The sequence below is a fragment of the Hemitrygon akajei genome, chromosome 3 (assembly GCF_048418815.1).
Source record: "Hemitrygon akajei chromosome 3, sHemAka1.3, whole genome shotgun sequence".
Classification (NCBI taxonomy): domain Eukaryota; kingdom Metazoa; phylum Chordata; class Chondrichthyes; order Myliobatiformes; family Dasyatidae; genus Hemitrygon; species Hemitrygon akajei.
In genome coordinates this window covers 19,225,601-19,251,390 of record NC_133126.1, presented here as the reverse complement: position 1 = coordinate 19,251,390, position 25,790 = coordinate 19,225,601, and the positions used below count along the sequence as shown (strand labels likewise).

Genomic DNA, 25,790 nt, shown 5'->3' with positions numbered 1-25,790 from the left:
GGAAATGAATAAACAGTCGATGTTTCAGGCTGAGACCCTTCATCAGGACTCAATATCTAATGAGGTCCTAAAGGCCCAAAACATCCCACTACCGAGCACATCTTTCCCTCCCCCCCCTTTCTGCTTTCCACAGGGATCACTCCCTACGCGACTCCCTTGTCCACTCGTCCCCCCATCCCTTCCCACCGATCTCCCTCCTGGCACTTATCCTTGCAAGCGGAACAAGTGCTACACCTGCCCTTACACCTCCTCCCTCACCACCATTCAGGGCCCCAGACAGTCCTTCCAGGTGAGGCGACACTTCACCTGTGAGTCGGCTGGTGTGGTATACTGCGTCCGGTGCTCCTGGTGTGGCCTTTTATATACTGGTGAGACCCGATGCAGACTGGGAGACCATTTTGCTGAACACCTACGCTCTGTCCGCCAGAGAAAGCAGGATCTCCCAGTGGCCACACATTTTAATTCCACGTCCCATTCCCATTCTGATATGTCTATCCATGGCCTCCTCTACTGTCAAGATGAAGCCACACTCAGGTTGGAGGAACACCACCTTGTATACCGGCTGGGTAGCCTCCAACCTGATGGCATGAACATTGACTTCTCTAACTTCTGTTAATGCCCCTCCCCTGGATATATTTAGTTTTTTTTCTCTCTCTCTCTCTCTGCCTGTTCTCCATCTCCCTCTGGTGCTCCCCTCCCCCTTTCTTTCTCCCTAGGCCTCCCGCCCCATGAATCTTTCCCTTCTCTAGCTCTGTATCCCTTTTGCCAATCACCTGTCTGGCTCTCAGCTTCACTCCACCCCCTCCGGTTTTCTCCTTTCATTTCGCATTTTCCCCTCCCCCTCCTACTTTCAAATCTCTTACTATCTTTCCTTTCAGTTAGTCCTGACAAAGGGTCTCAGCCCAAAACGTCGACAGCGCTTCTCCCTATAGATGCTGCCTGGCCTGCTGCATTCCACCAGCATTTTGTGTGTGTAGCCCAAAGCATTTCCTGTGTATTAATTTCCATAAATGCTGAGCCCCTTCAGTATTTTATGTGTTGTGCTCTGAATTTGCAACATCTGCAGAATCTCTTGTATTTGTCCCCACCAACCTATGAGAACCTCTTGCCCATGGAACAGCATTGAAGATGAGACTGAGAATCTTGAGGTCTTGTGATGGACTGTATCACAAACAAGCCAGCCTTCACATGCCCAAAAGGTGAAATGATCTACAGTGGCCTCATTAGTCAACTCATAGCCAGAGTGGAAGCAGACTCGATGGACTGAAAGGCCTAATTCTGCTCCTATGTCTTATGGTTTTAAATCATTCTCGCTTTCCAGAGACTGCCCAAGAACCAGCAATTGTATCATTGAGTAAATGGCAAAAGACATTTTAAATGTCAGCTCTAATATATTTTTCTCTTTAAACCATGTTCACTTAAGACCACAGGACATCTAAGTTCTCTATGAATGACACTGCATTTAAAAGATGCAAAGGAAAAAAATGTTCTAATATCCATAAAAATTACAAGGATGATGCAATGTTTTTATTTTGTCAACCTACATCAAGTATATTCCACATGATTAAATACAGTACAGTCCCCATGTACATCCTCGCCCACCCAACCTTGAGGGTGATAATGCATAATTAACTTATCTTCTGTTGTATCTGCCTAGATGAACTATACCTCACAGCATTGAAGTCAGATTTACTGTCCACATGAATTCAAAACTTGAGTACAAAAATCACATTGTCTGTAAAGATACCAGTACATTGGTTATACAAGCAACAGAAAGTACCACCCATTAACATGCCAGTTGCACACAATATTGTCACCTCAACTGGACATGAGGAAGACCAATTTATCATCAGTTTTTATTTGGAGATCTGTGATATTCAAGTCAGTTGTTGGTTGTTGAGCCAGACTATGAACAGGGCTGCAAATAAAATATGTTTAAAAACAGTTTAGAATTAAAAGTCTTTTTACAACATTGTTTCTGCACGAATGTCATCCATGTTTGTTCTGAAGATTGCCATTTTGTTGGAATGAGGGCTCATTGATTCCACCTTCCCTACACTACCACTCAGCAGCAGGCAATGACAATGATATGAAATGGAGAATTAGTCCTAAATGAAATGTGAACTAGGCTGTAGCAGTTTGAACTGTGGGCGGGACAGAGCAGCAGGTTAACTGGATAATCACTAAGCAAAGCTAAGTGCTACACAATCAGAATTTGCTATCAACCTCTCCAGCAGAAACTGCTGCACACCATTCACAAGACAGAACCTTGTCAATGCCACAGTAACTGTGGCTCTGCTGCTTGCCCTGAGCAGGACCTGGTTCTTCAAATGTCAGTTTCAGTTTGTTTTGACCTGTCTTTCACAGTATCTCACCAGTCAAGGGCCTGACCTGAGCCACTGCAACAACTCAATTTCATCTAACTTTGCCAGAGTGTACTTGTCTGAAACACTCTCCCAAAATTAATCATTTTCTTATTAAGGTTATTGGCATATAAAGCACCACGGTTAAAACTAAATCACATTTTCATAACCATAAGAGTACATTTTATATAGAAAAGAATCTTAGTCACATTTGCCTTTTACTAACAATTGCTATATGGTTTCCTTTCCACGTACTGGAACTACAAGAACATCCTTTTAGAACAGAGATGAGGAATTTCTTTAGCCAGAGTGGTGAATCTGTGGAACTCATTGCCACAGGTGGCTGTAGAGGCCAAGTAATCGGGTATATTTAAGGCAGAGGTTGACAGATTCTTGATTAGTCAGGGCATAACGGAATACAGGAAGAATGCAGGAGATTGGGGCCGAGAGTGTAAATGGATCAGCTATGATAAAGTGGCGGAGCAGACTCAATGGGCCAAATGGCCTAATTCTGCTCATGAATCTTATAGTCTTATATAATGACTAATAACAAAGTTAAAATAATCATTACAATGCCCATAGAATTGCAGAATACATAATTAATCGGCCACTTCAGTTACGTTCCCAACAAGCTGCAAAGATCAGGTACTTTCACGTACATGTTTTAATCACTTCTTGAGAGAGTAAACTAAGCAAACGAAAGCTCAAATTGGACAGGGAAGAGAATGACATCTTTTTTTCTGTTTAGCATTTTGCTCCATTTATGAACAGACGAGTTGTCTGATTAGAAATTAATTTTTTTGCAGCAGCAGATCAGAAACACAGAGCAGGGATGTTCAAAGTTGCCAGGGTATTCAAGTGATTAGTTTCCCACCCCTTTCCATTCCTGTGCACATGCCTCTTACTATTGCCCAGGGTTAAGCTGCACCTTCCCCACCCACTTCCATCCGGTCAGATCAGGAAAGTCTAGACAAAGGAGTGTGCTGAACATGCAGCTTGCCATTTCAGTAACATGAACTTAGCGCCCCATTGTTGGCATGACAACAGCTGGGCTGGATAAAGTTGAATCTTCTTCCTTCCACTGTGAGGTTACAGTCTTTATCTGAGTGTAAAACTGAATGCCCTGGAAAAGTAGAAAAGCAGATGAATTAAACATATATACATAGAACATAGAATAGTACAGCACATTACAGGCCCTTTGGCCCACAACGTTGTGCCGACCCTCAAACCCTGCCTCCCATATAACCCCCCACCTTAAATTCCTCCATATACCTGTCTAGTAGTCTCTTAAACTTCACTAGTGTATCTGCCTCCACCACTGACTCAGGCAGTGCATTCCATGCACCAACCACTCTCTGAGTGAAAAACCTTCCTCTAATATCCCCCTTGAACTTCCCTCCCCTTACCTTAAAGCCATGTCCTCTTGTACTGAGCAGTAGTGCCCTGGGGAAGAGGCGCTGGCTGTCCATTCCTCTTAATATCTTGTACACCTCTATCATGTCTCCTCTCATCCTCCTTCTCTCCAAAGAGTAAAGCCCTAGCTCCCTTAATCTCTGATCATAATCCATACTCTCTAAACCAGGCAACATCCTGGTAAATCTCCTCTGTACCCTTTCCAATGCTTCCACATCCTTCCTATACTGAGGTGACCAGAACTGGACACAGTACTCCAAGTGATGGTACTGTATACAGATGGTACTGTTCCTGAAGAAGGGCCTAGCCCAAAATGTCAACTATTTACTCTTTTCCGTAGATGCTACCTGACCTGCTGAGTTCCTCCAGCACTGTGTGTTGCTTTTGAGAACATGTTAAGCTATTGATCAATGGATAAGCTTGGGTGTCCATCTTTCACTTGATCAGTTTCTGACCAGGGTATTCTACTTTTTAGTTTTACTCTAGAGATTTTGAAATTCAATACTAATCTGCTGTGAGAAAGCTCAAAACCAAAGGAGCAAAAATTAAAATAATTGAACAATGAATGATCACAATGAAGTCAATTACACTGAAGTATTACCCAATTGGCAATGAGAATCAATCGACTTCAATTGAAATGGAGAAAACATGCACAAGGATGGATGTGTCGAGTGATCAGTGGCAAGAAATGGGTAAAGGGGAATTGCATTCAGATTGGGCAATCCTCTTCTGATCAATTCTTTGCCAATATAGACACAGATGCATGTGAAAGCCAGAATCTGTTCCTCATGAAAGTAGGTGTTACATGCATCTGAAACCTTTTAAAAAAATATAATTTTAACCTCTCTTCCACTAATATGGAGAGACCACTGAAATTCCTGGTCCTTTACCTTTTCACGCTTCTTAACAACACTTGCTGGATGACTGCCATGTCATCAGGATCTAAAATGCACCAAACTGGATCCCAAACCCAATGTGTACCAGATGCCTGACAGAGTTTGACCAAAGTTGTGTTGGTTAAACTACTTTGAAGGTTATATCTACATTTAGTATTAATTATTTACAGACAGGTTGTTCTAGTCCACCAAACTGCACAGCAATCCATCCATTTGACATTAGTCTAATCACAGGATTATTTACAATAACCATTTAACTTATTAATTGGACTGTGGGAGAAAACCGGAGCACCCGGAAACCCACATGGTTCACAGGAATGTACAAACTCCTTATAGACAGTGCTAGAACTGAACTCCAAACTCCAGAACCCCTTGAGTTGTAATAGCTTCATACTAACTGGTATGCTCCTGTGGCTTTGAACACAAACTGGAGAGAACCTTCTGATCTGCCCCAAGCTTTTCTAGTTCTGCAGAGCCCTTAATTTTCTGATCTTCCAAAAAATGTATTGACCTTTTCTTTAAAATAATTCCAATGACCCAGCCTTCAAAACCAGCTGGTACTATGTACAATTGTGTTAGGGACTAGCATACATACCTGTTTGCCGTAAAAATTGGTGTCACCTCTGAATGAGCCCCTTGATCCAGTGAATGAGAACATGGGCAGTGGAACTGGGATAGGCACATTCACTCCAATCTGAAAATATTACAGATAGTTACAAAAGATTAAAACAGGCAAAACAACATCAAAATAGATGTTCTCACTGCAGTAACTGAGGGTTGTACATCCCTGTTTGCAATTCCCAATTATCAAGATGCTTTAAAACATTGGAGGGTTCAAATGAGGGGGAAACCATGGCAGCAGCTGAATTGTAAGGTGGGAGTATAAAGAATAAAGTAAAAGCAAAACCAGCTAGCCTCGATGATTCTATACAAAGGAGTAAATCTAAGTTCCAGTGACTCTGTCGGTTTAATGTAAACATTAAATTGCCCTTGGAGACACAAGAGACTGCAGCAGCTGGAATCTGGAGGTAAAAAAAGAGCTGCTGCAGGAACTTAGCCCACCAGGGAGCATCTGCGAAGGGAACTGGACAGTTGTTATTCAGGTGAAGGCACTTCATCTGGATAGGATCTTAATCCCAAAATGTCATTTGTCTGACCTGCTGAGTTCATACTTACTGAACACTGTAGAAGCTTTAGTTAGCAGACAAATAATGCTTTATGTTGTCTTTTATCTAGAATATCTTGCAAGATTCTGAAGGTCCATCTTTCTTTTTACAATATTTTTATTCAGAAGAAAAAAAAATTACAGAGTGCAACACATAGATACATCTCAACATATCTTGTGTACATTCATATATTGTAATAAAATTGATCAAAATGTTATAGCATAACACATAAAGGTATACCACTCTGTAATCAAAAATTTAAAGATAGATCATACATCATAAAAGAAATTTTTATATAAAAAAGTCAACCCCCCTACCAACTACCAAAGAAAAAAGCTGATGGATGACAATGGATATTTAGGAAAAAAAAACATATTCACTTAAGAAGAGAAGATAAAAATATACATAAAAGTCTGTGCACTGTTAAACTTTATAAATTGGAAAAGTAATTTAGGAAAGGTCCCCAAATATCATAAAAAGATTGTTTTGAATTTAAGACTGAGCAGCGGATCTTTTCTAAATTTAAATATGACATAATATCACGTAGCCATTGAAGATGTGTAGGAGGGGTAGACTCCTTCCATTTAAGCAAGATTGCTTTTCTTGCTAAAAGAGAGGTAAAAACTAAAACCTCGTCATTCTCTTCTACAATTTAAAGTGGTTCATAGAGCTTACATTTCTAAACAGAAGCTCTCCAGTTTTTACCCGAATGTTTCTCCACTTTGTAATAAATGCAACTCTGCTGATGCCTCTTTAATTCATATGTTTTGGTTTTGCTCTACAATTGAAAAGTTTTGGCGGGAAGTATTTCACACCTTCTCTCAACTTTTTAGGGTCCAATTTGACCCAAACCCCCTTACTGCCTTGTTTGGTATTATTGCAAATGAAGATATAACTTCAAATACTCCTGAAGGTCCATCTAAATAAAACTCTAGTGCCAGAGAAAATGCACAAACGCAGGCATTTCAGCCCACATTGACCACTACGTGACCCATTTACACTAGTGCTATATATTTTTCCCACATTCCCTCTAAATGCTACCATTCACCTACACACTCGAGGCAATTGACAGTGGCCTGTTAACCTACTAACCTGCATGTCTTTGGGATGTGGGGGATAACGGGGGGGGGGCAGCTGAAGGAAACCCATGTGATCATGGGGTAGATGTGCCAACTCCACACAGACAGCAGCTGAGGGCAAGAATGAACCCCGATTATCTGGTACTGCAAGGAAGCTGAGCTATTAGCTGCACTGCTGTGTATTAAAGTCTTGTCCGTCATATCGAATTGTTTCCTCTCAAAACAGTTTCAATAGTTTAATCAATAATTAAAATGTTGTACTTTAAAATCAATCAGCAACCAGCTCTAACCAAAGTTAGGTACATGGAGAACCATTCAAGTAAACTTGCAACCCTCAACTTAAAACACACCTGCCCAACGTCAACTTGGTGCGTGTATTTACGAGCTGTGGCACCATTGGTGGTGAAGATGGCAGTGCCATTTCCATATGGATTCTGGTTGATGATATCAACTGCTTCATCTAGTGTGTCTACCTCAAGGACAACCAAGACTGGGCCAAAGATCTCCTCAGTGTAGCATTTCATATGAGGCTAAGGAGGAATGAGGAGAAAAAAAACAATTTAATGATTTTATACACATTCTACTTTGCTTCATTGATCATCCTAAAAGAAGGAGTTAGGTAGTCTGGTCCTACTTCTGCACCAAAACACTGTCTATTTCATAGAAATCTAAACTGGCCCATAATCCCCAATCTCTAATGAAGAAAGCTTAGAAAAAGGAGCGCGTTTTCTCTTCGTATATGATGAATAAACACTTCTCGGGCTTCCAGCTGGGTACAGTTATCAGTTTTAACCTTAAAATAAAGCTTAGTTTTATTTGTGACATGTACATCAATACAGTGAAATGCGTCGCTTGCATCAAATTAGAGAGCAACGCCAACATAACTTGCCCACAGCTTATTAACCCTGACCCCTATGTCTTTGGAACGTGGGAGGAGCCCAGAACACCTGAAGGAAACCAAGGTACTGATGAGAGAATGTACAAACCCTTTACAGACAGCTGGAATTGAACCCCAAGCTTTCAGCTGGTACTATAATAGCGTTATGCTGATCGCAACACTATCATGCCACCCTTAACATTGATTTACACTGGTGCCTGTTGAAACAAATTTAAATGTCACCATCATTTTCATGTTACTTCTACTGGTTCTTCCCTGCAGACCTCTAGTTCATTCAGCCCTATAATCCTTCTAAAGTCAGAATCAGCCAGCTTCCAGTTTGTAGCCCAGGAGAAAGTGGCAACCTTAATCTTGAACCTTCAATAGAATCAGGAAAATAGTTTAAAGTTGGGGGTAGTTAGAGCTTTTTAACCTAGGTAACTGAATGTTTAAACTAGGCACTTGTTATTTAGATAAAACAGATGAATGATTTAAACCCCTTCCATCCTGATTTATAGGTGCAATTCAATTACTGGAACATACCCAGAATTCTGATCATAAAAAGATGTTACTTTAGGGTAATTAGCTAGCTAATACAACTGTAAGGTAGAGGGCATGAAGATTATTCCATACATATTTCTCAGTGACTGGTGCTAGCTTTATCAATGATAAACATCCATGTTAAGGACCAAATTCAAACAAGTTATCTTGCATTTAATCGAGGGCTGACAAAGCTGCCTTACCTTGACTCCAGTAAGGATGGTGGGTCCTACAAAGTTGCCATTTTCATATCCTTTCACCTGGATAGCCCGTCCATCCAGCAGCAGTTTAGCACCCTCACTCAACCCACTCTGGACCAGGTCACACACCCGGGCCTTTGCCTGAGGGGAGATGAGAGGGCCAAGGTCTGCACCTGGCTGGTCACCTGGTGTCAGGAAGTAAAAAATGTTAAGTACATAAATCAACTAAGTGAATCCTCACCCCTTCACAATGTGGGCAAATCTACTCGAGTCAAGATTGCAAACAGAGCACATAACAAGCAAGGTACTTTTCCTCACTATTACGGTTTCTACAAATGTCAGGACAGCGAGAGTCAGGTTGATTATAAAGGAATCCAAAGGGAAGTGGAAACCAGAGAGGCAAAGGAAGTGTTTGAGAAAAAGATGAGCTGTCAACTTAAATGAGAATTCAAAAGTGTTCTTGAAGCTTATAAATAGTAGAAAGATAATACATGGAGGAGTGTACCAACCAGGAAAAGCACTATAAAAGGTATAAATGAGTACATTACATGCCATCATTGGTGAAGAGGGTGCTTCCAAAATAATGAAGGTAGAGTTGTACAAAGATAAACTTGCAAACTAAGGCTTCAAGTCCAACAAGTTCTCACCAACTAACAAACACCCATTTATACAAAACCTACATTAATCCCATTTTATTTTCCCCACACCCCTATCAACTTACCTTTATTAACTTGACTTTATGGACCAAATGGGAGACAACCTAAGATTTTAAGAACCAAGCGGGCATAAAAATTGCAGGAATACTGCATCTAATCTTCTAGCACTCCTTGGTTATAGAAGTCATTCCAGAGGGATAGAGAGTGATAAATGTCACACCCTTGTTCAGAAAAAGTAGCAGACACCTACCGCATCATACTGTTTTTACTCATTGTATTAAACCAATTGGAAAACAAAGGCACCTGCATTGACTCTCAATTTCTTTGACTTTTCCACCAGTTCAGGCAGCCAGGTTTTAGCTTCCCCAACCAGGACAGCAGTAGACAGGGCCATACAACGCTGCCCAGCTGCTCCAAAAGCTGCACCAACTAGCTGATTTAAAGTGTTCTCCTTGTTGGCATCAGGCATCACCACCCCATGGTTCTTAGCACCCTGAAAGAAATTCATAGTTAAGAGTGATAAGCAGGTTACCCAATACCCTACGAAAAAATACACAACCAAAGACAGACTGGAACAACAGAACTTCTAAAGTAACGCCTATCTCAAAATACTAGTAATTTCAATCTATGAAACATTTACTAAACTGATTCCTTTAACTGAGTGAAATCCCAAAACTCACTCATTTGGGTGCTGAGCAGTTTAAAACAGTAGAAAAATTCTGTCAATTGTGACCAGCAACAAATGCTTTAATTTAAACTGTGAACTTTTTACTGTTTATATCAAATAATCCATTATGTTCACGTTTCAAACCAAGGCTCACATCAAGTAAGTTACAAGACCTCCTGCATACATACTCTACATTAATCAAATTTTAACAGGTCACATTGCTGTAGGCTGCAACAGAACACTGGTAAAACATACAGCCCGCACAAAGCCAGAAAGTACAATCCTAAGAAAGTTACTGCATTTATAGGTGGGCAGGAGGGCCAGGAAATAGAATATTTATTTTTTCTCCATATGAGGAAAGACCGAGTGGCAGGAAAGGCACAAGATATTCACCATGTTGGACTGTACTCTCTTGCCGTTTTTGGAGCCCCTTGTGTAGATGTACTCGCCAGCCTGATTGGACCCCACAAAGCTGATAGCCTTGATAGCCGGGTGATCACAAATAAAGTTCACAGCTGGAAATACAAGGAGAAATTACTACATTATTCTCATTTCTCAACAATGGTATAGCAAGAAAAAAAAAGGTGCAACCTGAACATGAATCCTCAAACATGCTAAAGAGGTGTACAACCTTACACCAAATCTAGTGTGCTGAAATGCAAATAAATGTGTTATGTCAGTAGCCATCTATTATCCTGCATTGTAAAACTGCAGTTACTTGACACTATTACATCCCATGTCTAAAATGTTTAAGGAATTAGTACAGCTTTGAATTTAATTTTTATAAACAATTTACAGATATGCTTTAGGTTTTTACCGTCGTGTTGACCATGGATAATATTAAGTGTGCCGTCTGGAGCTCCTGCATCTTGGAATAACTTGGCCAACAACATAGCAGCTCCAGGTACACGCTCTGATGGCTTAAGCAGATAGGTGTTTCCGCAGACCAAAGCCATAGGGAACATCCACAGTGGAATCATGGCTGGGAAGTTAAAGGGAGTGATGCCAGCACACACTCCTAATGGCAAACGGTATGTGAACGTGTCCATGTCTTTGGTGATGGAGGGCAGGGTCTCACCAAGCATGAGAGATGTGATACTGCAAGTATGCTCAACAACCTCTGTGGGAAGAAAAGGAAAGCAGAGATTTAATATACAGGACAAATAAATACCTCTAATGCAGCTATAAACTTGAAAAAGATGAGCTACCTGAATAATATTTTAGAAAATATTCTCAAAAGTATGTGACATGAAAAGAGAAAGTTGTCTCTACATCATGATTTGAATACATCATGATACATCATACCAGAAAGATTTGTAAATATTTAAAGGAAAAGCAAAGGAAGAAGGATAGGAGAAAGTTTAAAACAATATGAAAGAGATGGGCCAAAGATCTCTCATCTATGCTTACCTTTGTGAATTTCTATTCAAGGCTAAGATTTCAGTAGGAAAATAAAACACGCATCATTAAAGTTTTACACTTCACTTACGCAAGCCCCTGAAAACATCCCCTTCAGCATCTGCCAAGGTTTTTCCTTGTTCTTTTGTAATGAGCTTTGCAATTTCTCCCTGTTAATAAATAAAATAAATCCTGTTTGAATGCACAGAGAAGTAAATCACTTTTCCACCATAGCATTAACAATGATTATACTGAATAGAGAAATCTGCGTTCAGGAGGGGTTAAGCCCATGATTTGAAAGACACAAGCTCTTCTGAAATAGCATAGGAAGATGCTAATAAATCACTTATCTAGTGAAAAGGAAAACCATACGTGTACATGAAGCTGCAATTTAGTCTAACCTTTGAGTCGCAGACTGACAAAATTGGGTACCCATTTAAGTCAATTGAGGATTCTAAGTTTCCCATTAAATGAGGCTTAATTTACCCTTTGTTATTGTGTAGCTCAGAGTAATTGGTTAAAAAGTATACTAGGACCTCAACTAATATTTAGGATGCTTTTTGGGAAATGAGAGCATGAAATGTATAAATCAGCTCTAAAAGGGGCCATTAGATACCATGCTCTCATTGAACACAAAACATCATTGTCATATTTTGTCTTGATCTCTCGTTTTGTGTTATCTAGTATCTCGGCAGAACCTCTATTTTGCGGAGCAGACTTATGGGCTGAATAGCCAAATCCTGCTCCTATGTCTTATTGTCTCAGTTTTCCCCTAGACCAGTGGTGCTATAGTTGGCAAAGAAACTATCAGTCATGATTGAATGGCAGAGAAGAGACAGGCTGAATGGCCGAATTCTGCTTCCACATCTAATAAGTACACAGTGAAATATGGAGGCCTGATGGATAGTTGGTGGGTCCAACTGCAGGAAATTGGAGGGAACTTCCCTCCCAAAATAACTTTCCCACACTGTCTCAATGAGGTTACTTGATAAATAACTAGAAGGAACTTTTGTGCAACTGAACAAGTCAATTGTTTACTCAGGATTCTTCATCTCACCACCTCCACCTCAATTAAGGTTTCCCTGAAACTCAACTCGGTAGCACATTTATTCCACATGACTCACCAGGTTTTCTTTGATCAGTTGCTGGTACTTCAGGAAAATCTGCTGCCGAGTCAGTACTGATGTTTCTGACCATGAAACATAAGCTCGCTGACAGGAATTCACAGCTGCAAGCATCTCCTCCTCAGTGGCCTTTGGGACTTTGCCAATCACTTCATTCGTTGCCTAAGGGTAGACAAGAGAGACACAAAACACTGTATTTCTGAAACTAAATACAGCCCTGGCAAGGGCACACCTGTATACAGGTCTGGTCTTCCTATCCATGGAAGTATAACTCGAATACAATGAAGGCTAACTCCTGGGATGAGAGGGTTGTCCTATCAAAAACAGCGAGGCAACTTGGGTTTGAAATCCTTGCCATTTAGAAGAATGACAGGCAGCCTTATTCAAACATACAAGATCCTAAAGGGGTTTGACAGGGTTGATGTCCAGATGTTTACACTTGTGAGGAAATAATTACAAAATAAGGGGCCATTCATTTAAATGAATGAATTGCAGAAGTTTGAAATGATTGAGGAATTGAAGGTTATGAGGAACTGGCACAGAAGAAAAGTTCAGACCAGCATAGATTAATCACGATCATATTGAATGTCATGCAGGCTGGAGAGACCTGGTTTACCCATGTCTACTATTTTCTGTGTTTACCACATTAATTCCCGGGGATGAAGCACTGCCCTATGATGAGAAATAAAGAAGAGTGGACTTATAAACGTGAAAGAATATAACCATATAACAATTACAGCATGGAAACAGGCCATCTCGGCCCTTCTAGTCCGTGCCGAACACTTACTCTCACCTAGTCCCACTGGCCCGCACTCAGCCCATAACCCTCCATTCCTTTCCTGTCCATATACCTATCCAATTTTACTTTAAATGACAATACTGAACCTGCTTCTACTACTTCTACTGGAAGCTCGTTCCACACAGCTACCACTCTCTGAATAAAGAAATTCCCCCTCGTGTTACCCTTAAACTTTTGTCCCCTAACTCTCAACTCATGTCCTCTTGTTTGAATCTCCCCTACTCTTAATGGAAAAAGCCTATCCACGTCAACTCTATCTATCCCCCTCATAATTTTAAATACCTCTATCAAGTCCCCCCTCGACCTTCTACACTCCAAAGAATAAAGACCTAACTTGTTCAACCTTTCCCTGTAACTTAGGTGCTGAAAACCAGGTAACATTCTAGTAAATCTTCTCTGTACTCTCTCTATTTTGTTGACATCTTTCCTATAATTCGGTGAACAGAACTGTACACAATACTCTAAATTCGGCCTTACCAATGCCTTGTACAATTTTAACATTACATCCCAACTCCTATACTCAATGCTCTGCTTTATAAAGGCCAGCATACCAAAAGCTTTCTTCACCACCCTATCCACATGAGATTCCACCTTCAGGGAACTATGCACCATTATTCCTAGATCACTCTGTTCTACTGCATTCTTCAATGCCCTACCATTTACCATGTATGTCCTATTTGGATTATTCCTACCAAAATGTAGCACCTCACACTTATCAGCATTAAACTCCATCTGCCATCGTTCAGCCCACTCTTCTAACTGGCCTAAATCTCTCTGCAAGCTTTGAAAACCTACTTCATTATCCACAACGCTACCTACCTTAGTATTATCTGCATACTTACTAATCCAATTTACCACCCCATCATCCAGATCATTAATGTAAATGACAAACAACGTTGGACCCAGTACAGATCTCTGAGGCACACCACTAGTCACCGGCCTCCAACCTGACAAACAGTTATCCACCACTACTCTCTGGCATCTCCCACCCAGCCATTGTTGAATCCATTTTACTACTTCAATATTAATACCTAACGATTGAAGCTTCCTAACTAACCTTCCGTGCGGAACCTTGTCAAAGGCCTTTCTGAAGTCCATATAGACAACATCCATTGCTTTACCCTCGTCAAGTTTCCTCGTAACCTCTTCAAAAAATTCAATAAGATCTGTCAAACATGACCTTCCACGCACAAATCCATGCTGAATGAAGGGTAATCGCTTTGAAAACCCTTACTAGGCTTGACAGAACAGATGTGGGGTTGATGTTTTCTCTGACTTGGGTATTTAGAACCAAGGTTCATAATCAGGGCATAGCAATTCAGAATATAGGTAAGATTAAACTTCTCAATCGCAAGGATTGTGAATCTGGATTTTTTTTTGGCAGTGGAGGCATATATTTTTGGATAGAGAAATAATGGGAAATGGACTTACAGCAGGACTATGCTACAAGATGAAACAAATAAGAGGCTAAGCAAGAATAGTCAAAAGAGTACAGATAGGAGAAGATTATAGCCTATTCAGTCACAGGTACAAATGTCACTACCGTTAAGGGCTATGCTGGATCAGGAGATGATATTGTTCAGGTTCTTCAGAAGCTACAAATGAGGTGGAATGCTGGAGGGACTCAGCTAGTAAGGCAGCATTGGAGAGGAATAAACAGACAAAGTTTCAGGCTGAGACCGTGAAGACTTTGAGGATGAAGGGTGGCAGTCTGACCTGCTGAGTTTCTCCAGCATTTTAAGTGTGTTACTCAGGATTTCCAGCATTTGCAGAATCTCTTGTGTTTATGGTTGCAGAACCTTATAAGATGTTGATCATAGTACAGGTCAGATAGGATCAGCCTCTATCAGCTGAGTAACACAACAAGAAAGAAACGACACAAGGACTCCCAGGCCCTTTTGCACTTCAGATTTTTGAATTTTCCCCCCAATACAGGGGCTTTTCAACAACAGTTTCTTTTCCACTGCTGTCAGCTATTTGAACCAGCCAGAAAAACACGAACATAGGTTTCTTCTCTTAACCTATTCAGATGTTATTATTTGCTTATATTGTCATGTAAGTTCCATATATTTTATTAATTTAAATTTATGTTAGCTTGCGTTTGTGACATTCTGTGCCACTGTTGTAAAGCTAATTTTCATGGCATCCAAATTTGGGTATGTATGTCACAACAAACTTCAACTTCGCTTATTCCAGCTTTGATTTCTCATGCTTTTAAATGTCATGAAGAATTGAATCTCTGAACCTTCAACAAAGGAAGTTGTCTTTATCTTTCTCAAATGTAAAATACAGCAGTTACAGGCAAGTGGTTCAGTGGGAAAATTGCAGCATGCCAAAACACAAAGCAAACTCAGAGTTAAAAGGAACATTCAAAACAGTACTTATTGATGTGCCACAGAAAGTATCCTACCCAGACACATCACAGCAACTGCTCTGCACAAGAACGCAAGAAATTGCAGAGAGAGTTGTGGACAGAGTTAGGCCCATCATCATGAAATCCAGCCTTCCCTCTATGAACTCTGTCTACACTTACTACTACCTCCAGAAAGCAGCTAGCATAATAAAAGATCTCTTCCATCTTGGTCATTCTCTCCCCCCCCCCCCCCCCACCCACCTTCCTTCAGACACAAGATACAAAAGCTTTAAAATATATACCACCAGGCTCAGCATCAGCTTCCACTTGCTGTTCAATGGACTAAATACATTATAGGCAACACGAGTGAATCTGCAGATGCTGGAAATAAATAAAAAACACAAAATGCTGGCAGAACTCAGCAAGCCAGACAGCATCTATGGGAGGAGGTAGTGACGACGTTTCGGGCCGAAACCCTTCATCAGGAGTGAAGTAACATGGGATGGTCGAGGGGGGATAAGAAGTGGGGGGAGAGATGAAGTAGAGAGCTGGGAAGTGATAGGCTGGAGGGAAATGGGTTAGGGGGAAGGTGGAGAATTATGGGAAATAAAAGAGAAGGAAAGGTAGGGCTGGGGGGAGATTATAGTGAGGGGGGAAAAGAGAGAGAAAGAGAACCAGACTAAAATTATAGATAGGGATGGGGTAAGGCGATAAGGGGGGGGGGGGCAGGGTATCAACGGAGGTCTGTGAATTGAATGTTCATGCCGGCAGGTAGGAGGCTACCTAGGCGGGAGATAAGGTACAAGGTATCTTCCGCCTAGGTAGCCTCCTACCTGCCGGCATGAACAATCAACTCACAGACCTCCATTGATACCCCATCCCTATCTATTATTTTAGTCTAGTTCTCTTTCTCTCTTTTTCTCCCCTCACTATAACCTCCCCCCAGCCCTACCTTTCTTTCTCTTTTATTTCCCATAATTCTCCACCTTCCCCCTAGCCCATTTCCCTCCAGCCTATCGCTTCCCAGCTCTCTACTTCATCCCTCCCCCCACTTCTTATCCCCCCTCAACCATCCCATGTTACTTTACTCCTGATGAAGGGTTTCGGCCCGAAACGTCGTCACTACCTCCTCCCATAGATGCTGTCTGGCCTGCTGAGTTCTGCCAGCATTTTCTGTTTTTAAATACATTATAGATGAACTTCTGATCTCACAATCTACCTCATTGTAACCCTTGTACCTTACTGTCTACCTGCAATGCTTTCTCTAGAACTACAACATGTTAGTCTGCATTTTCTTACTGCTTTTCCTTTCAATCACTTTGAAGTACTTATGCTTTGAAATGATTGGAATGGATAGCATGGAAACAAAGTATATGCCAATAATAAATACCATTTTAATAATGTCCCTCATTGATTTCCCACTTTTATTTGATGCACAAATACAGACTAACAATACTCCTAGCATACTTCAATATGCATTTAAAATTTTCTTAATTTTAAAAAAATTGTAAGTGGAGGGCTTCATAAGAATATACACAATTCAAGGACTCTTCTTTTTCTAAAACTGAACACCATTTCTTTGCTGATAACCTGTGTGGGTTCTCCAGTTTAAATATTGGGTGAATCAGCTATCTTAAAATTTAAGTCAAATATAAAAAAAGAGATACTCACAGGGTTGTGGATGTCAAGCCATTCAGAGGTATTTGATTCAATAAACTTCCCATCAATAAATAATTTTGTTGTAGGCTGTAAAACAGAATAAGGTCAGTGGACAGCAATGCACAGTACCAACAGATTAAAATGATATCTATGAGAACACTACTAAAGGATGGTGGCACTTTACGTAGTTGGAGGTTAAGGGCAGCAATGGTCCTGGGGAGAAGGCGAGAGAATGGAGCTGAGAGGGAAAATAAATCAGCCACGATTGAATAGCAGAGCACACTCGATGACCAAATTCTCACCTGCTCCTATGTTTTAGTTCTTAACGTTTACAGACAGAATTCATGCTTCCTGAGTTTGGCAATCTGAGCATTATGGGACTCTGTATGGAGCCCAGTGGCAGTGAAACAGAACTGACAGTGGTATCTGTCATTCAGTTTGTCTGCAACTGTTAATATCTGAACACTGTCTGTTCCTTGAGTCGCAGGCAGCTTGATTTGGTCCCATCTCATCCACTTATTGAACATGAATCCATCTCAAAGCTCAAAATTTATGTTTATGCTGCCCTTTGAGGAACTTGAGTACCAAAAGCTATGAGGAAAAAAAAAGCCCCAGCTTTGCCAATCACCTTTCCAGCTCTTAGCTTCACCCCACCCCCTCCGGTCTTCTCCTATCATTTCGCATTCCCCCTCCCCCTCCTACTTTCAAATCTCTATCTTTCCCTTCAGTTAGTCCTGACGAAGGGTCTCAGCCCGAAACGTCGACAGCGCCTCTTCCTATAGATGCTGCCTGGCCTGCTGCGTTCCACCAGCATTTTGTGTGTGTCCCCAGTTTTAAATGAGCCATCCTTTTAAACAGTTTCTAGTGCTCCACCTTGTTGAGACCCTCAGGATATTATATGCTTCAATCAAGTCCATTCCCATTTTTCAAAATTCCAACAAATTCAAGATTAGCTTATCCAACCTTCCACACAAGGCAAGCAGCCTATTCCAGTTGCTTGACTAAAACAACCTTCCATAAGTTGCTTCCAAGGAACTAATACCTAATAACATATTTAACTACGTGTATGGTGTACTGCAGTGTACACATGGTTTCACTAATGATCAATTTCAGGCAAAACTTACCACTTTTGTATTAGATTCTGCTAATAGCAAATAACATTGTTAGCTTACTTAATGATTTGCTCTACCTTTAAAATAGCTTTTTTGCAAATCATGCCTAGGACATCTAGATCCCTCCATCTCAGAACTCACCACTTGGATAACATACTTTGATAATTTCCCTGGCAAAATAGACAATAAATCACATTACTCAGACCTTCGTCCACTCACTTAACTTATCGACATCCCTTTGTAGTTTCTTTATGTCCTCTGCACAACAACACTTCCCTACCCACCTAGTACTGTCGGAAAATTTAACAACCATATGTTCAGTGCAACACCCTAGTCACTTATACAAATTGTCAAAGTCCCAGCATTGACTCATGTGGTGCACCACTCACTGCATCCTACCAACTGTCTTGTTTGTGCCCACTCACCATTTCCTTCAGCTTGCCTATCTTCAATCCACAATGTTACTTTAACACCATGACCTTTCACCTTCCACAAGGCATAGCAGCAGAATTAGGCCATTCAGCCTATCGAGTCTGCTCGGCCATTTCATCATGATCCATTTCCCTCTCAACCCCATTCTCCTGCCTTCTCCCCATAACCTTTGACTAATCAACAACTTATCAACCTCGGCCTTAAATACACCAATGACCTGGCCTCTACATCTAAAAAGGCACTTCATAAGATATAACATTTAATGTGCCTTCTGGAAATCTATGTGTAGTACATCTCAGTTCCCAACTACGAAATGCTTCTTCTTTCAAAGAAATCCAACAAATTGGTCAAACAGAATTCCCATATAACAAAACCATTTGCACACGACAGTACCTCAATACTCTGAACTTTTCTATATAGAATGCTGATTTGTTAATGTGTGTAAAGAATCATTCCCCTCTTTTATAATGGTAAATCATCTTGTGCCAATAAAAATGCACTGGCAAACTACAGACAGCAAGTTTATTTTCTCAAAGATTGGAGATTCAGTTACAGTTCTCACTCCCTGCCACCACAGATTCCTAGTGAGTTTGCACAAAACATATATAAAGTAGTACTTGATGGCCCTGGCCCAGTGCTAACTGGAGCTTAGAAGAATGAGGGGTAATCTCATTGAATCCCACCAATTATTGAAATGCCGAGAGGATATTTCCAGTAGCGGGAAAATCTAGGACCAGAGGGCACTGCCTCAGAATACAAGGATGCCCCTTTGGAACAGATGAGAAGGAATTACTTTGGCCTGATGATGGTGAATTTATGGAATGCATTGCCACAGCTGTAGAATTCAAGTCATTGGCCTTATTTAAAGTGGAGGTTGATAGGTACTTGATTAATGAGGTTACTGTGAGAAGTCAGGAGAATGGTGTTTTGACAGAAAATGTATCAGCCACGAATGAACAGCAGAGCTCACTTGATGGGCCAAATGGCCTAATTCTGCTCCAGTTGCATAATCTATAACTGAGCACATGCTACGTTGGGTGGACGAGGCTTTCCTAGATCTGTGTAAAATTCCTGAGAAACAAAGAATTAAAACCTATGGACAATTCAACAGTCAACCATCAACTAGGAGTATGACGCAAGTATATAACTTAGAGCACATTGTCATCACTCATTTCTTTGACTTCCTGATCAATCTCAACTATTTAATATGCCTTTAAAATAGCTTTTTTATTTTCAAGAGCAAACACGAGGAAATCTGCAGATGCTGGAAATTCAAACCACACAAAATGCTGGTGGAACACAGCAGGCCAGGCAGCATCTATAAGGAGAAGCACTGTCGACGTTTCGGGCCGAGACACTTCGTCAGGACTAACTGAAGGGAAAGATACTAAGAGATTTGAAAGTAGTGGGGAGAGGGGGAAATGCGAAATGATAGGAGAAGACCGGAGGGGGTGGGATGAAGCTGAGAGCCGGAAAGGTGATTGGCGAAAGTGATACAGAGCTGGAAAAGGGAAAGGATCATGGGACGGGAGGCCTCGGGAGAAAGAAAGGGGAGGGGGTGGAGCACCAGAGGGAGATGGAGAACAGGCAGGGTGATGGGCAGATAGAGAGAAAAAAAACAAATGAACTAAATATGTCAGGGATGGGGCAAGAAGGGGAGGAGGGGCATTAACAGAAATTAGAGAAGTGTGTCTCGGCCCGAAACGTCGACAGTGCTTCTCCTTATAGATGCTGCCTGGCCTGCTGTGTTCCACCAGCATTTTGTGTGTGTTGTTTTTATTTTCAAGTCTCAGTCATTATATCTTTTCCTATATATGCATGCTCCAATGTAATAAAGGGATGGGTCAGGCAGGCTTGTCTGCAGTTAAATAAGATTGAATATTTCTGCTTCTCGCACTCTTCCTGCCAATTCCATTTAGAGTCCAACAATCTACAAATCTCTGAATAGGCATCCACTTCTCTTCTAATGGAAAATACAAAATTACCATGAGTGAACATTTTTCATCCCCTAACTCAGAGTCTGTGACCCCTTATTCCTCTTCAGCTGCAGGAAATTATTTCTCAAAAAAGGTTATTCTTCTTAATGTGATGTTATTCTATGCAAGCCCTCTTCATTGGAAGAACCTTCTCAGCATTTGCTCTTTCTTTGCTAAACGCTTCCTTTAAAAATCTTTTGAATTTGATCCAAGTTTATTAATTATCCAGCTGTTATCAAACTGACACACTGGAACACTGGCAGAAAGACAGAACAAAGAAATTAGAGGTAAGGTTACAGCTCAATGCTCCGCTGATAAAGGTGCTAGTTGTTGCCGAACTTTTAACTTTGTTTGAAACAGATTAACATCAATAACCTTTTCATCAAAAGTGTGTACTTGCAATAAAAATATAAACCTAACACGCATACCTATGTAACACACACAAAATGCTGGAGGAACTCAGCAGGCCAGGCAGCATCTATGGAAAGGAGTACAGTCAATGTTTTGGGCAGAGACCCTTCAGCAGGAGGTTCCTTTTCCATAGATGTTGCCTGGCCTGCTGAGTTCCTCCAGCATTTTGTGTGGGTTACTTGGATTTTCAACATCTGCAGATTTTCTCTTGTTTGTGAATGCATATCTATGTATTAATTACATAGCTCAGTGTAAAATTAACCACTTACACTCATGACTTATCTTCAGGTGCTGGTACAGCACTCAATAGCAATTTTTAAGATTTAACAGTAAAACAAAACAAAGTCATTACCACTGAGCCACTACTTTCATCGGATAATCGCACAGCTGCAGGTGTGAACTTACTGGAGATGATGAGTAGCACATCCGTCCCAAGGATGGAGTGAGCTGGAACAAAAAGATAAAAATAAAACTGATCAGCTGTTTAAAAATCCTGACCATCTTTTTTCACCTTCTCCATCAGGACTTCTCTCGCTGTATACATTTCTCTGGCCTATTTCTCCCTCACTTTCTTACAATCATGCCACTTAAATTTATTTTGGAGAATTCCATGCTGGATGCAGAGGCTGGTGGGGTGGCAGGTGAGGACAAGAGGAACCCTATCCCTGGTAGGGTGGAGGGAGGATGGGGTAAGAGTAGACGTGACCTATCCTTGCAAGTGGAACAAGTGCTACACCTGCCCCTACACCTCTTCCCTCACTACCACTCAGCTCCCTAAACAGTCCTTCCAGGTGAGTCTGTTGGGGGTCATATACTGTTTTTGGTGCTCCTGTATATCGGTGAGACCCAATGTAGATTGGGAGACTGCTTCACCGAGCACCTGTGCTCCGTCTGCCAGAGAAAGATCTCCCAGTGGGCACCTATTTTAATTCTACTTCCCATTCCAATATGTCCATCCACCGCCTCCTCCATGTCGTGATGAAGCCACACTCAGGTTGGAGGAACAACACCTTATATTCCGTTTGGGTCGCCTCCAGCCTGACGGTCTTGGTGCATCACAGTCTGGTGTGGAGACTAGTGCATTGGATTGCAAGAAGCTACAGAGGGTTGCCAGAACCCCTTCCCCAGCACCATCAACATCTTCAAGAAATGTTGCCTCAAGAAGGTGTCATCCCCCATTAAAGATCCTCACCAGTGTCCTCTTCTTGTTACTACTATGTGCTACAGGAGCCTGAAGAGACATGATCAATGTTCTAGGAACAGCTTCTTCCCCTCTGCCAGCAGATGTCTGAACAATCCATAAACACTGCCTCACTATTCCTCTTTGCACTTTTTTTTTGCAAATTACAGTACTTGTCTTATTATGGACCTGCTGCTGCAAAACAACAAATTCCAGTAAACATGATTTTGACAATATGTCTCTTACATTATTTCTCCAATAACTTCCCTACAATGATATAAAAATCACCAGCTGCAAATTTCCTGACTTATCTCCACTGTCCCTTTCCAGTAGGGAACAACATATTCACGCACTGTCAGGAAAACAAGAGGAAAAGATGCGCCAAAGTTGTGAACCAATGGCAGTCCTTACCAGCAAGTACCAGCCAATAAATAACAAGCATCGGCAACCACCCACTAATGTTGACCTATAGGACCTGGCGAATGAACTACAGACCTTGAATACAAAATAAAAGGCACCTACTTTTCTTTTAGACATTTCGACCACAAGCTATAAGAAACAAAGATTTCTTGCGGCGAAAGATATCAGAATCGGTGATTAATCAGTATCAGCCTCAAAATGCCCTTGGTTGTGAAGCACGAAGTTAGAACTAAAATAAACAACGCCAATTTTTTTTTTCTTTTCAGGGAAATCACTGGAAAGCAACTAAAGTTTGCAACCTGATCATTAAAGACGTGAAAATTAGACGGGTCTACAACTACATGTGCAAAAGTGCAAACTCCCTGCACACAAAAATGGCGACACAGTTTCTGCAACAGATTTTGCAGAGGAGTCACCAAACGAATTGAGGCAGAAGTAATATAAAATTATGATATCACGGAATAAATCAGTGTAAACCATTTAAACAGAACATTGTTGTTTCCGCTGGTTGGTAAATAAGGAAAACGCACGAAACCCCCCCCCCCAAACCACTTATATTGTTCACTGCCAAGTCAGGAGTTTGCGAATAGCTCAGTGAAGGCTGTAGGATGAATTAGGTGTGATCTGCACACAATTAAATAAATAACCGCTATTTGTTGCAATGAGGCTCTGGGAAGTCTCCAATGATAATTTCCTTCCTATTGCTCCCTCCCCGCCTCTGCCGCCGGTTTACCTTGCGTCTGAAAGCTGTTCTGAGGATTGCTGCCATGATTGAAACAGCTGAACGGGGACAGAACGTCCGCGAAATGCCGACCCCAGCCGGGAGGCGGGGCTCCGCTTCAGCGTCTTGACGTAGCCCACGCAACCTCCACCCACCGCCTCTTATCATTGGTCCATTCCGAGGTCCATCAAAATCCATCTTAAAAAACCGCCCCTCGCGCATTCAGCGAGTTCATTTAAGCGTTATTTAGCATAGTCTACGGCTGCGTATTTCTGCTTTGAGATTAGAACTTATTTTATCGACTGTAAGTAATAATAGGATGGCGAGCTTTTTCCACATTCGCTGACGTGTAGGTCAGGTGACGGTGCTGAGAAGATGGCGTCGCCGAGTGCGGGTAAATTCTAATTTGCTTTTGAGACTGAGAGAAAGTGCGTGTGAGAGTCGGCAGTGTGTTGGTCCGTACCGTGCCCTGGAGGCCGCTCTTCGTGCGTTTCTGAGGGGAAGTGAGATGAAAGAGACACAGATTCCTTCTGTCTCTTAAAAAAAGTTATTATTTTTCTTTTCGTTGGTCTCCACAACCCCCCCCCCCACGTCAGCATTGACTAGAAGCTGTCAACATAGGTACTGCTTTGCCAGTGGGAATGGTGATTGAAAAGTGGATCAAAACTTACAGCCGTTAGTGTGGGTAATAAATTTACTTCGCCCAGAGTGAGTTATTACCGGGCAGAGTTGTAATTACAAGTTAAGGTTGTTATTGGGAATAGACGGGTGCCTTGTCCAGTTGACGCAGGTCCAGTTAAACCATTCGACTCATCGAGTCTGCTCTGCCATTCAATCAATTTCTTTTTCAAACCAATTATCCATCCTTCTCCCTGTAACTCTTGAGCCCCCAATCAACCATGAAGCTGTCAATCTCCGCCCAAGTACACCCAGTGATGTGGGCAAAACCCTCCACAATCCTCTATGACAACGAATTCCACAGATTCCTCACCTCTGTCTGACGAAATTCCTCCTCTTCTCAGTTTTAAAGTCCCTTTATTCTGAGGCTATGCTTTCAGATCCTGGACTGTCCTGCTAATGGAAAGCCACTCCTTGTTCACTCTATCTAAGCCTTTCGGTATCCATAAACACAAGAAATTCTGTAGATGCTGGAAATCTAAAGCAACACACACTAGGAATCAACAAGGAATTTAGATTCCCATTCCCATTTTGACATATTGGTCCATGGCTTCATCTTGTGCTATGACAAGACCACTCTCTGGTGGAGGAGCCACACCACATATTCTTTTTGGATAATCTCCAACCTGATGGCATTACTTTGATTTTGCGTGCGGCTATTTTCTGCTCAACCGTCAGGTTTTGATTGCCTTATTCATTTGATAACAAAAATCGATTGTGCTCTCTGGTATTGTAATGTTTGATTATTAGCTTCACAATCTTGTATTCTTTTGATTTTGTTACAAGTACATTGCTTATTAATTGTTATTGATAATGGACTTCAGCATTTAATATACATCACCTGAATTTGGTCGCCAACATATTTCGCCCATTTTATCTTTCACTGGAAACTTCATTGGTCAAGACACAACTTATTGCCTATTCTGTCCAACCCCTCTTGCTCCTGAATTGTGAAGACATCATTGAAGAATCAACCATATTTTACTTTGGCTTTTGAATTTTAATTTCCCGACAGCTGTGTTACAAAATAATGCAACCAACTTGTCCATGCCAACCAAGATGCCCAGCTGGTTCCATTTTGCCCATATCTCTCTAAACCAGGGGCTCCCAACCTCAGGTCCATGGACCCCTTGTTTAATAGTAAGGCTCCACGGCTTCAAAAAAGGTTGGAAACCTCTGCTCTAAACCTTTCCAATTCATCTACTGATCAAAAACTCTTTTAAATATTTTTGTTGTATCTGTCTCAATAATTTCTCTGGCAACTCTTTAGAACACACTGTGTCGACAATTTGCCCCCTTTGATCTCTTTTAAATCTCTCTCTTCTGCCTTAAACCTATGTTTTTGATTTTTTTTTTCCCTGGGGGAAAATAGCTGTGTACATTTGCACTATCTAGATGTCTTGCACTTCTAAAGGATCACTCGTCAGCCTCCTACACTTCACAGGCTAAAGTCCTAGCCTGACAACCTCTATAATGGAGGCCCATGAGTCCTGTTTACATTCACGTAAATCTTTAGTCTTATTAGCTTGAAGATGTCTTTGCTTTAATGGATGTGGCCTCACCAACATATTATGTAACTCAGTAGGTTTCAATAGGTACATTTAATGTCAGAGAAATGTATACAGTATACATATTGAAATTCTTTTTCTTTACAAACATCCACGAAAACA

At 41.2% G+C, this 25,790-nt stretch overlaps 2 protein-coding genes across 6 annotated transcripts in view; one reads left to right on the top strand and one right to left on the bottom strand.

The window, feature by feature from the left end:
• Window positions 1-1,505: 1,505 nt before the first annotated feature.
• Window positions 1,506-23,569, bottom strand: aldh6a1 (aldehyde dehydrogenase 6 family, member A1). The gene is made up of 12 exons (XM_073039263.1): window positions 23,455-23,569; window positions 21,527-21,568; window positions 17,203-17,277; window positions 12,380-12,541; window positions 11,347-11,425; window positions 10,675-10,977; window positions 10,251-10,372; window positions 9,494-9,683; window positions 8,538-8,719; window positions 7,268-7,447; window positions 5,268-5,366; window positions 1,506-3,486 (listed from the first exon to the last, which is right to left on the bottom strand). The coding sequence occupies exons 1-12, from the start codon at window positions 23,488-23,490 to the stop codon at window positions 3,382-3,384; spliced, it is 1,575 nt and encodes a 524-aa protein (XP_072895364.1). The 5' UTR covers window positions 23,491-23,569; the 3' UTR covers window positions 1,506-3,381.
• A 98-nt stretch (window positions 23,570-23,667) lies between these two features.
• The window catches only part of lin52 (lin-52 DREAM MuvB core complex component), an 81,907-nt gene continuing 79,784 nt past the window's right edge, over window positions 23,668-25,790 (top strand). For 3 of the 5 annotated variants that reach the window (XM_073039266.1, XM_073039265.1, XM_073039267.1), the window contains exon 1: window positions 23,670-23,836. In XM_073039266.1, coding sequence (XP_072895367.1) covers window positions 23,818-23,836 — 19 coding nt within the window. In that variant the 5' untranslated portion in view covers window positions 23,670-23,817. Of the gene's footprint in view, window positions 23,837-25,790 lie in introns of all 5 variants that reach the window. The other 2 variants (XM_073039264.1, XM_073039268.1) reach the window with 2 other exon arrangements.

Excerpts from the sequence above, each read along its gene's own strand:
- aldh6a1 (XM_073039263.1), bottom strand. The coding sequence starts at position 23,490 with ATGGCAGCAATCCTCAGAACAGCTTTCAGACGCAAG. Across the intron at positions 11,426-12,379 it reads AACTGATCAAAGAAAACCTG|GGAGAAATTGCAAAGCTCAT; the intron begins GTGAGTCATGTG and ends ATTTATTAACAG. Across the intron at positions 10,978-11,346 it reads GGATGTTTTCAGGGGCTTGC|AGGTTGTTGAGCATACTTGC; the intron begins GTAAGTGAAGTG and ends TTCTTCCCACAG.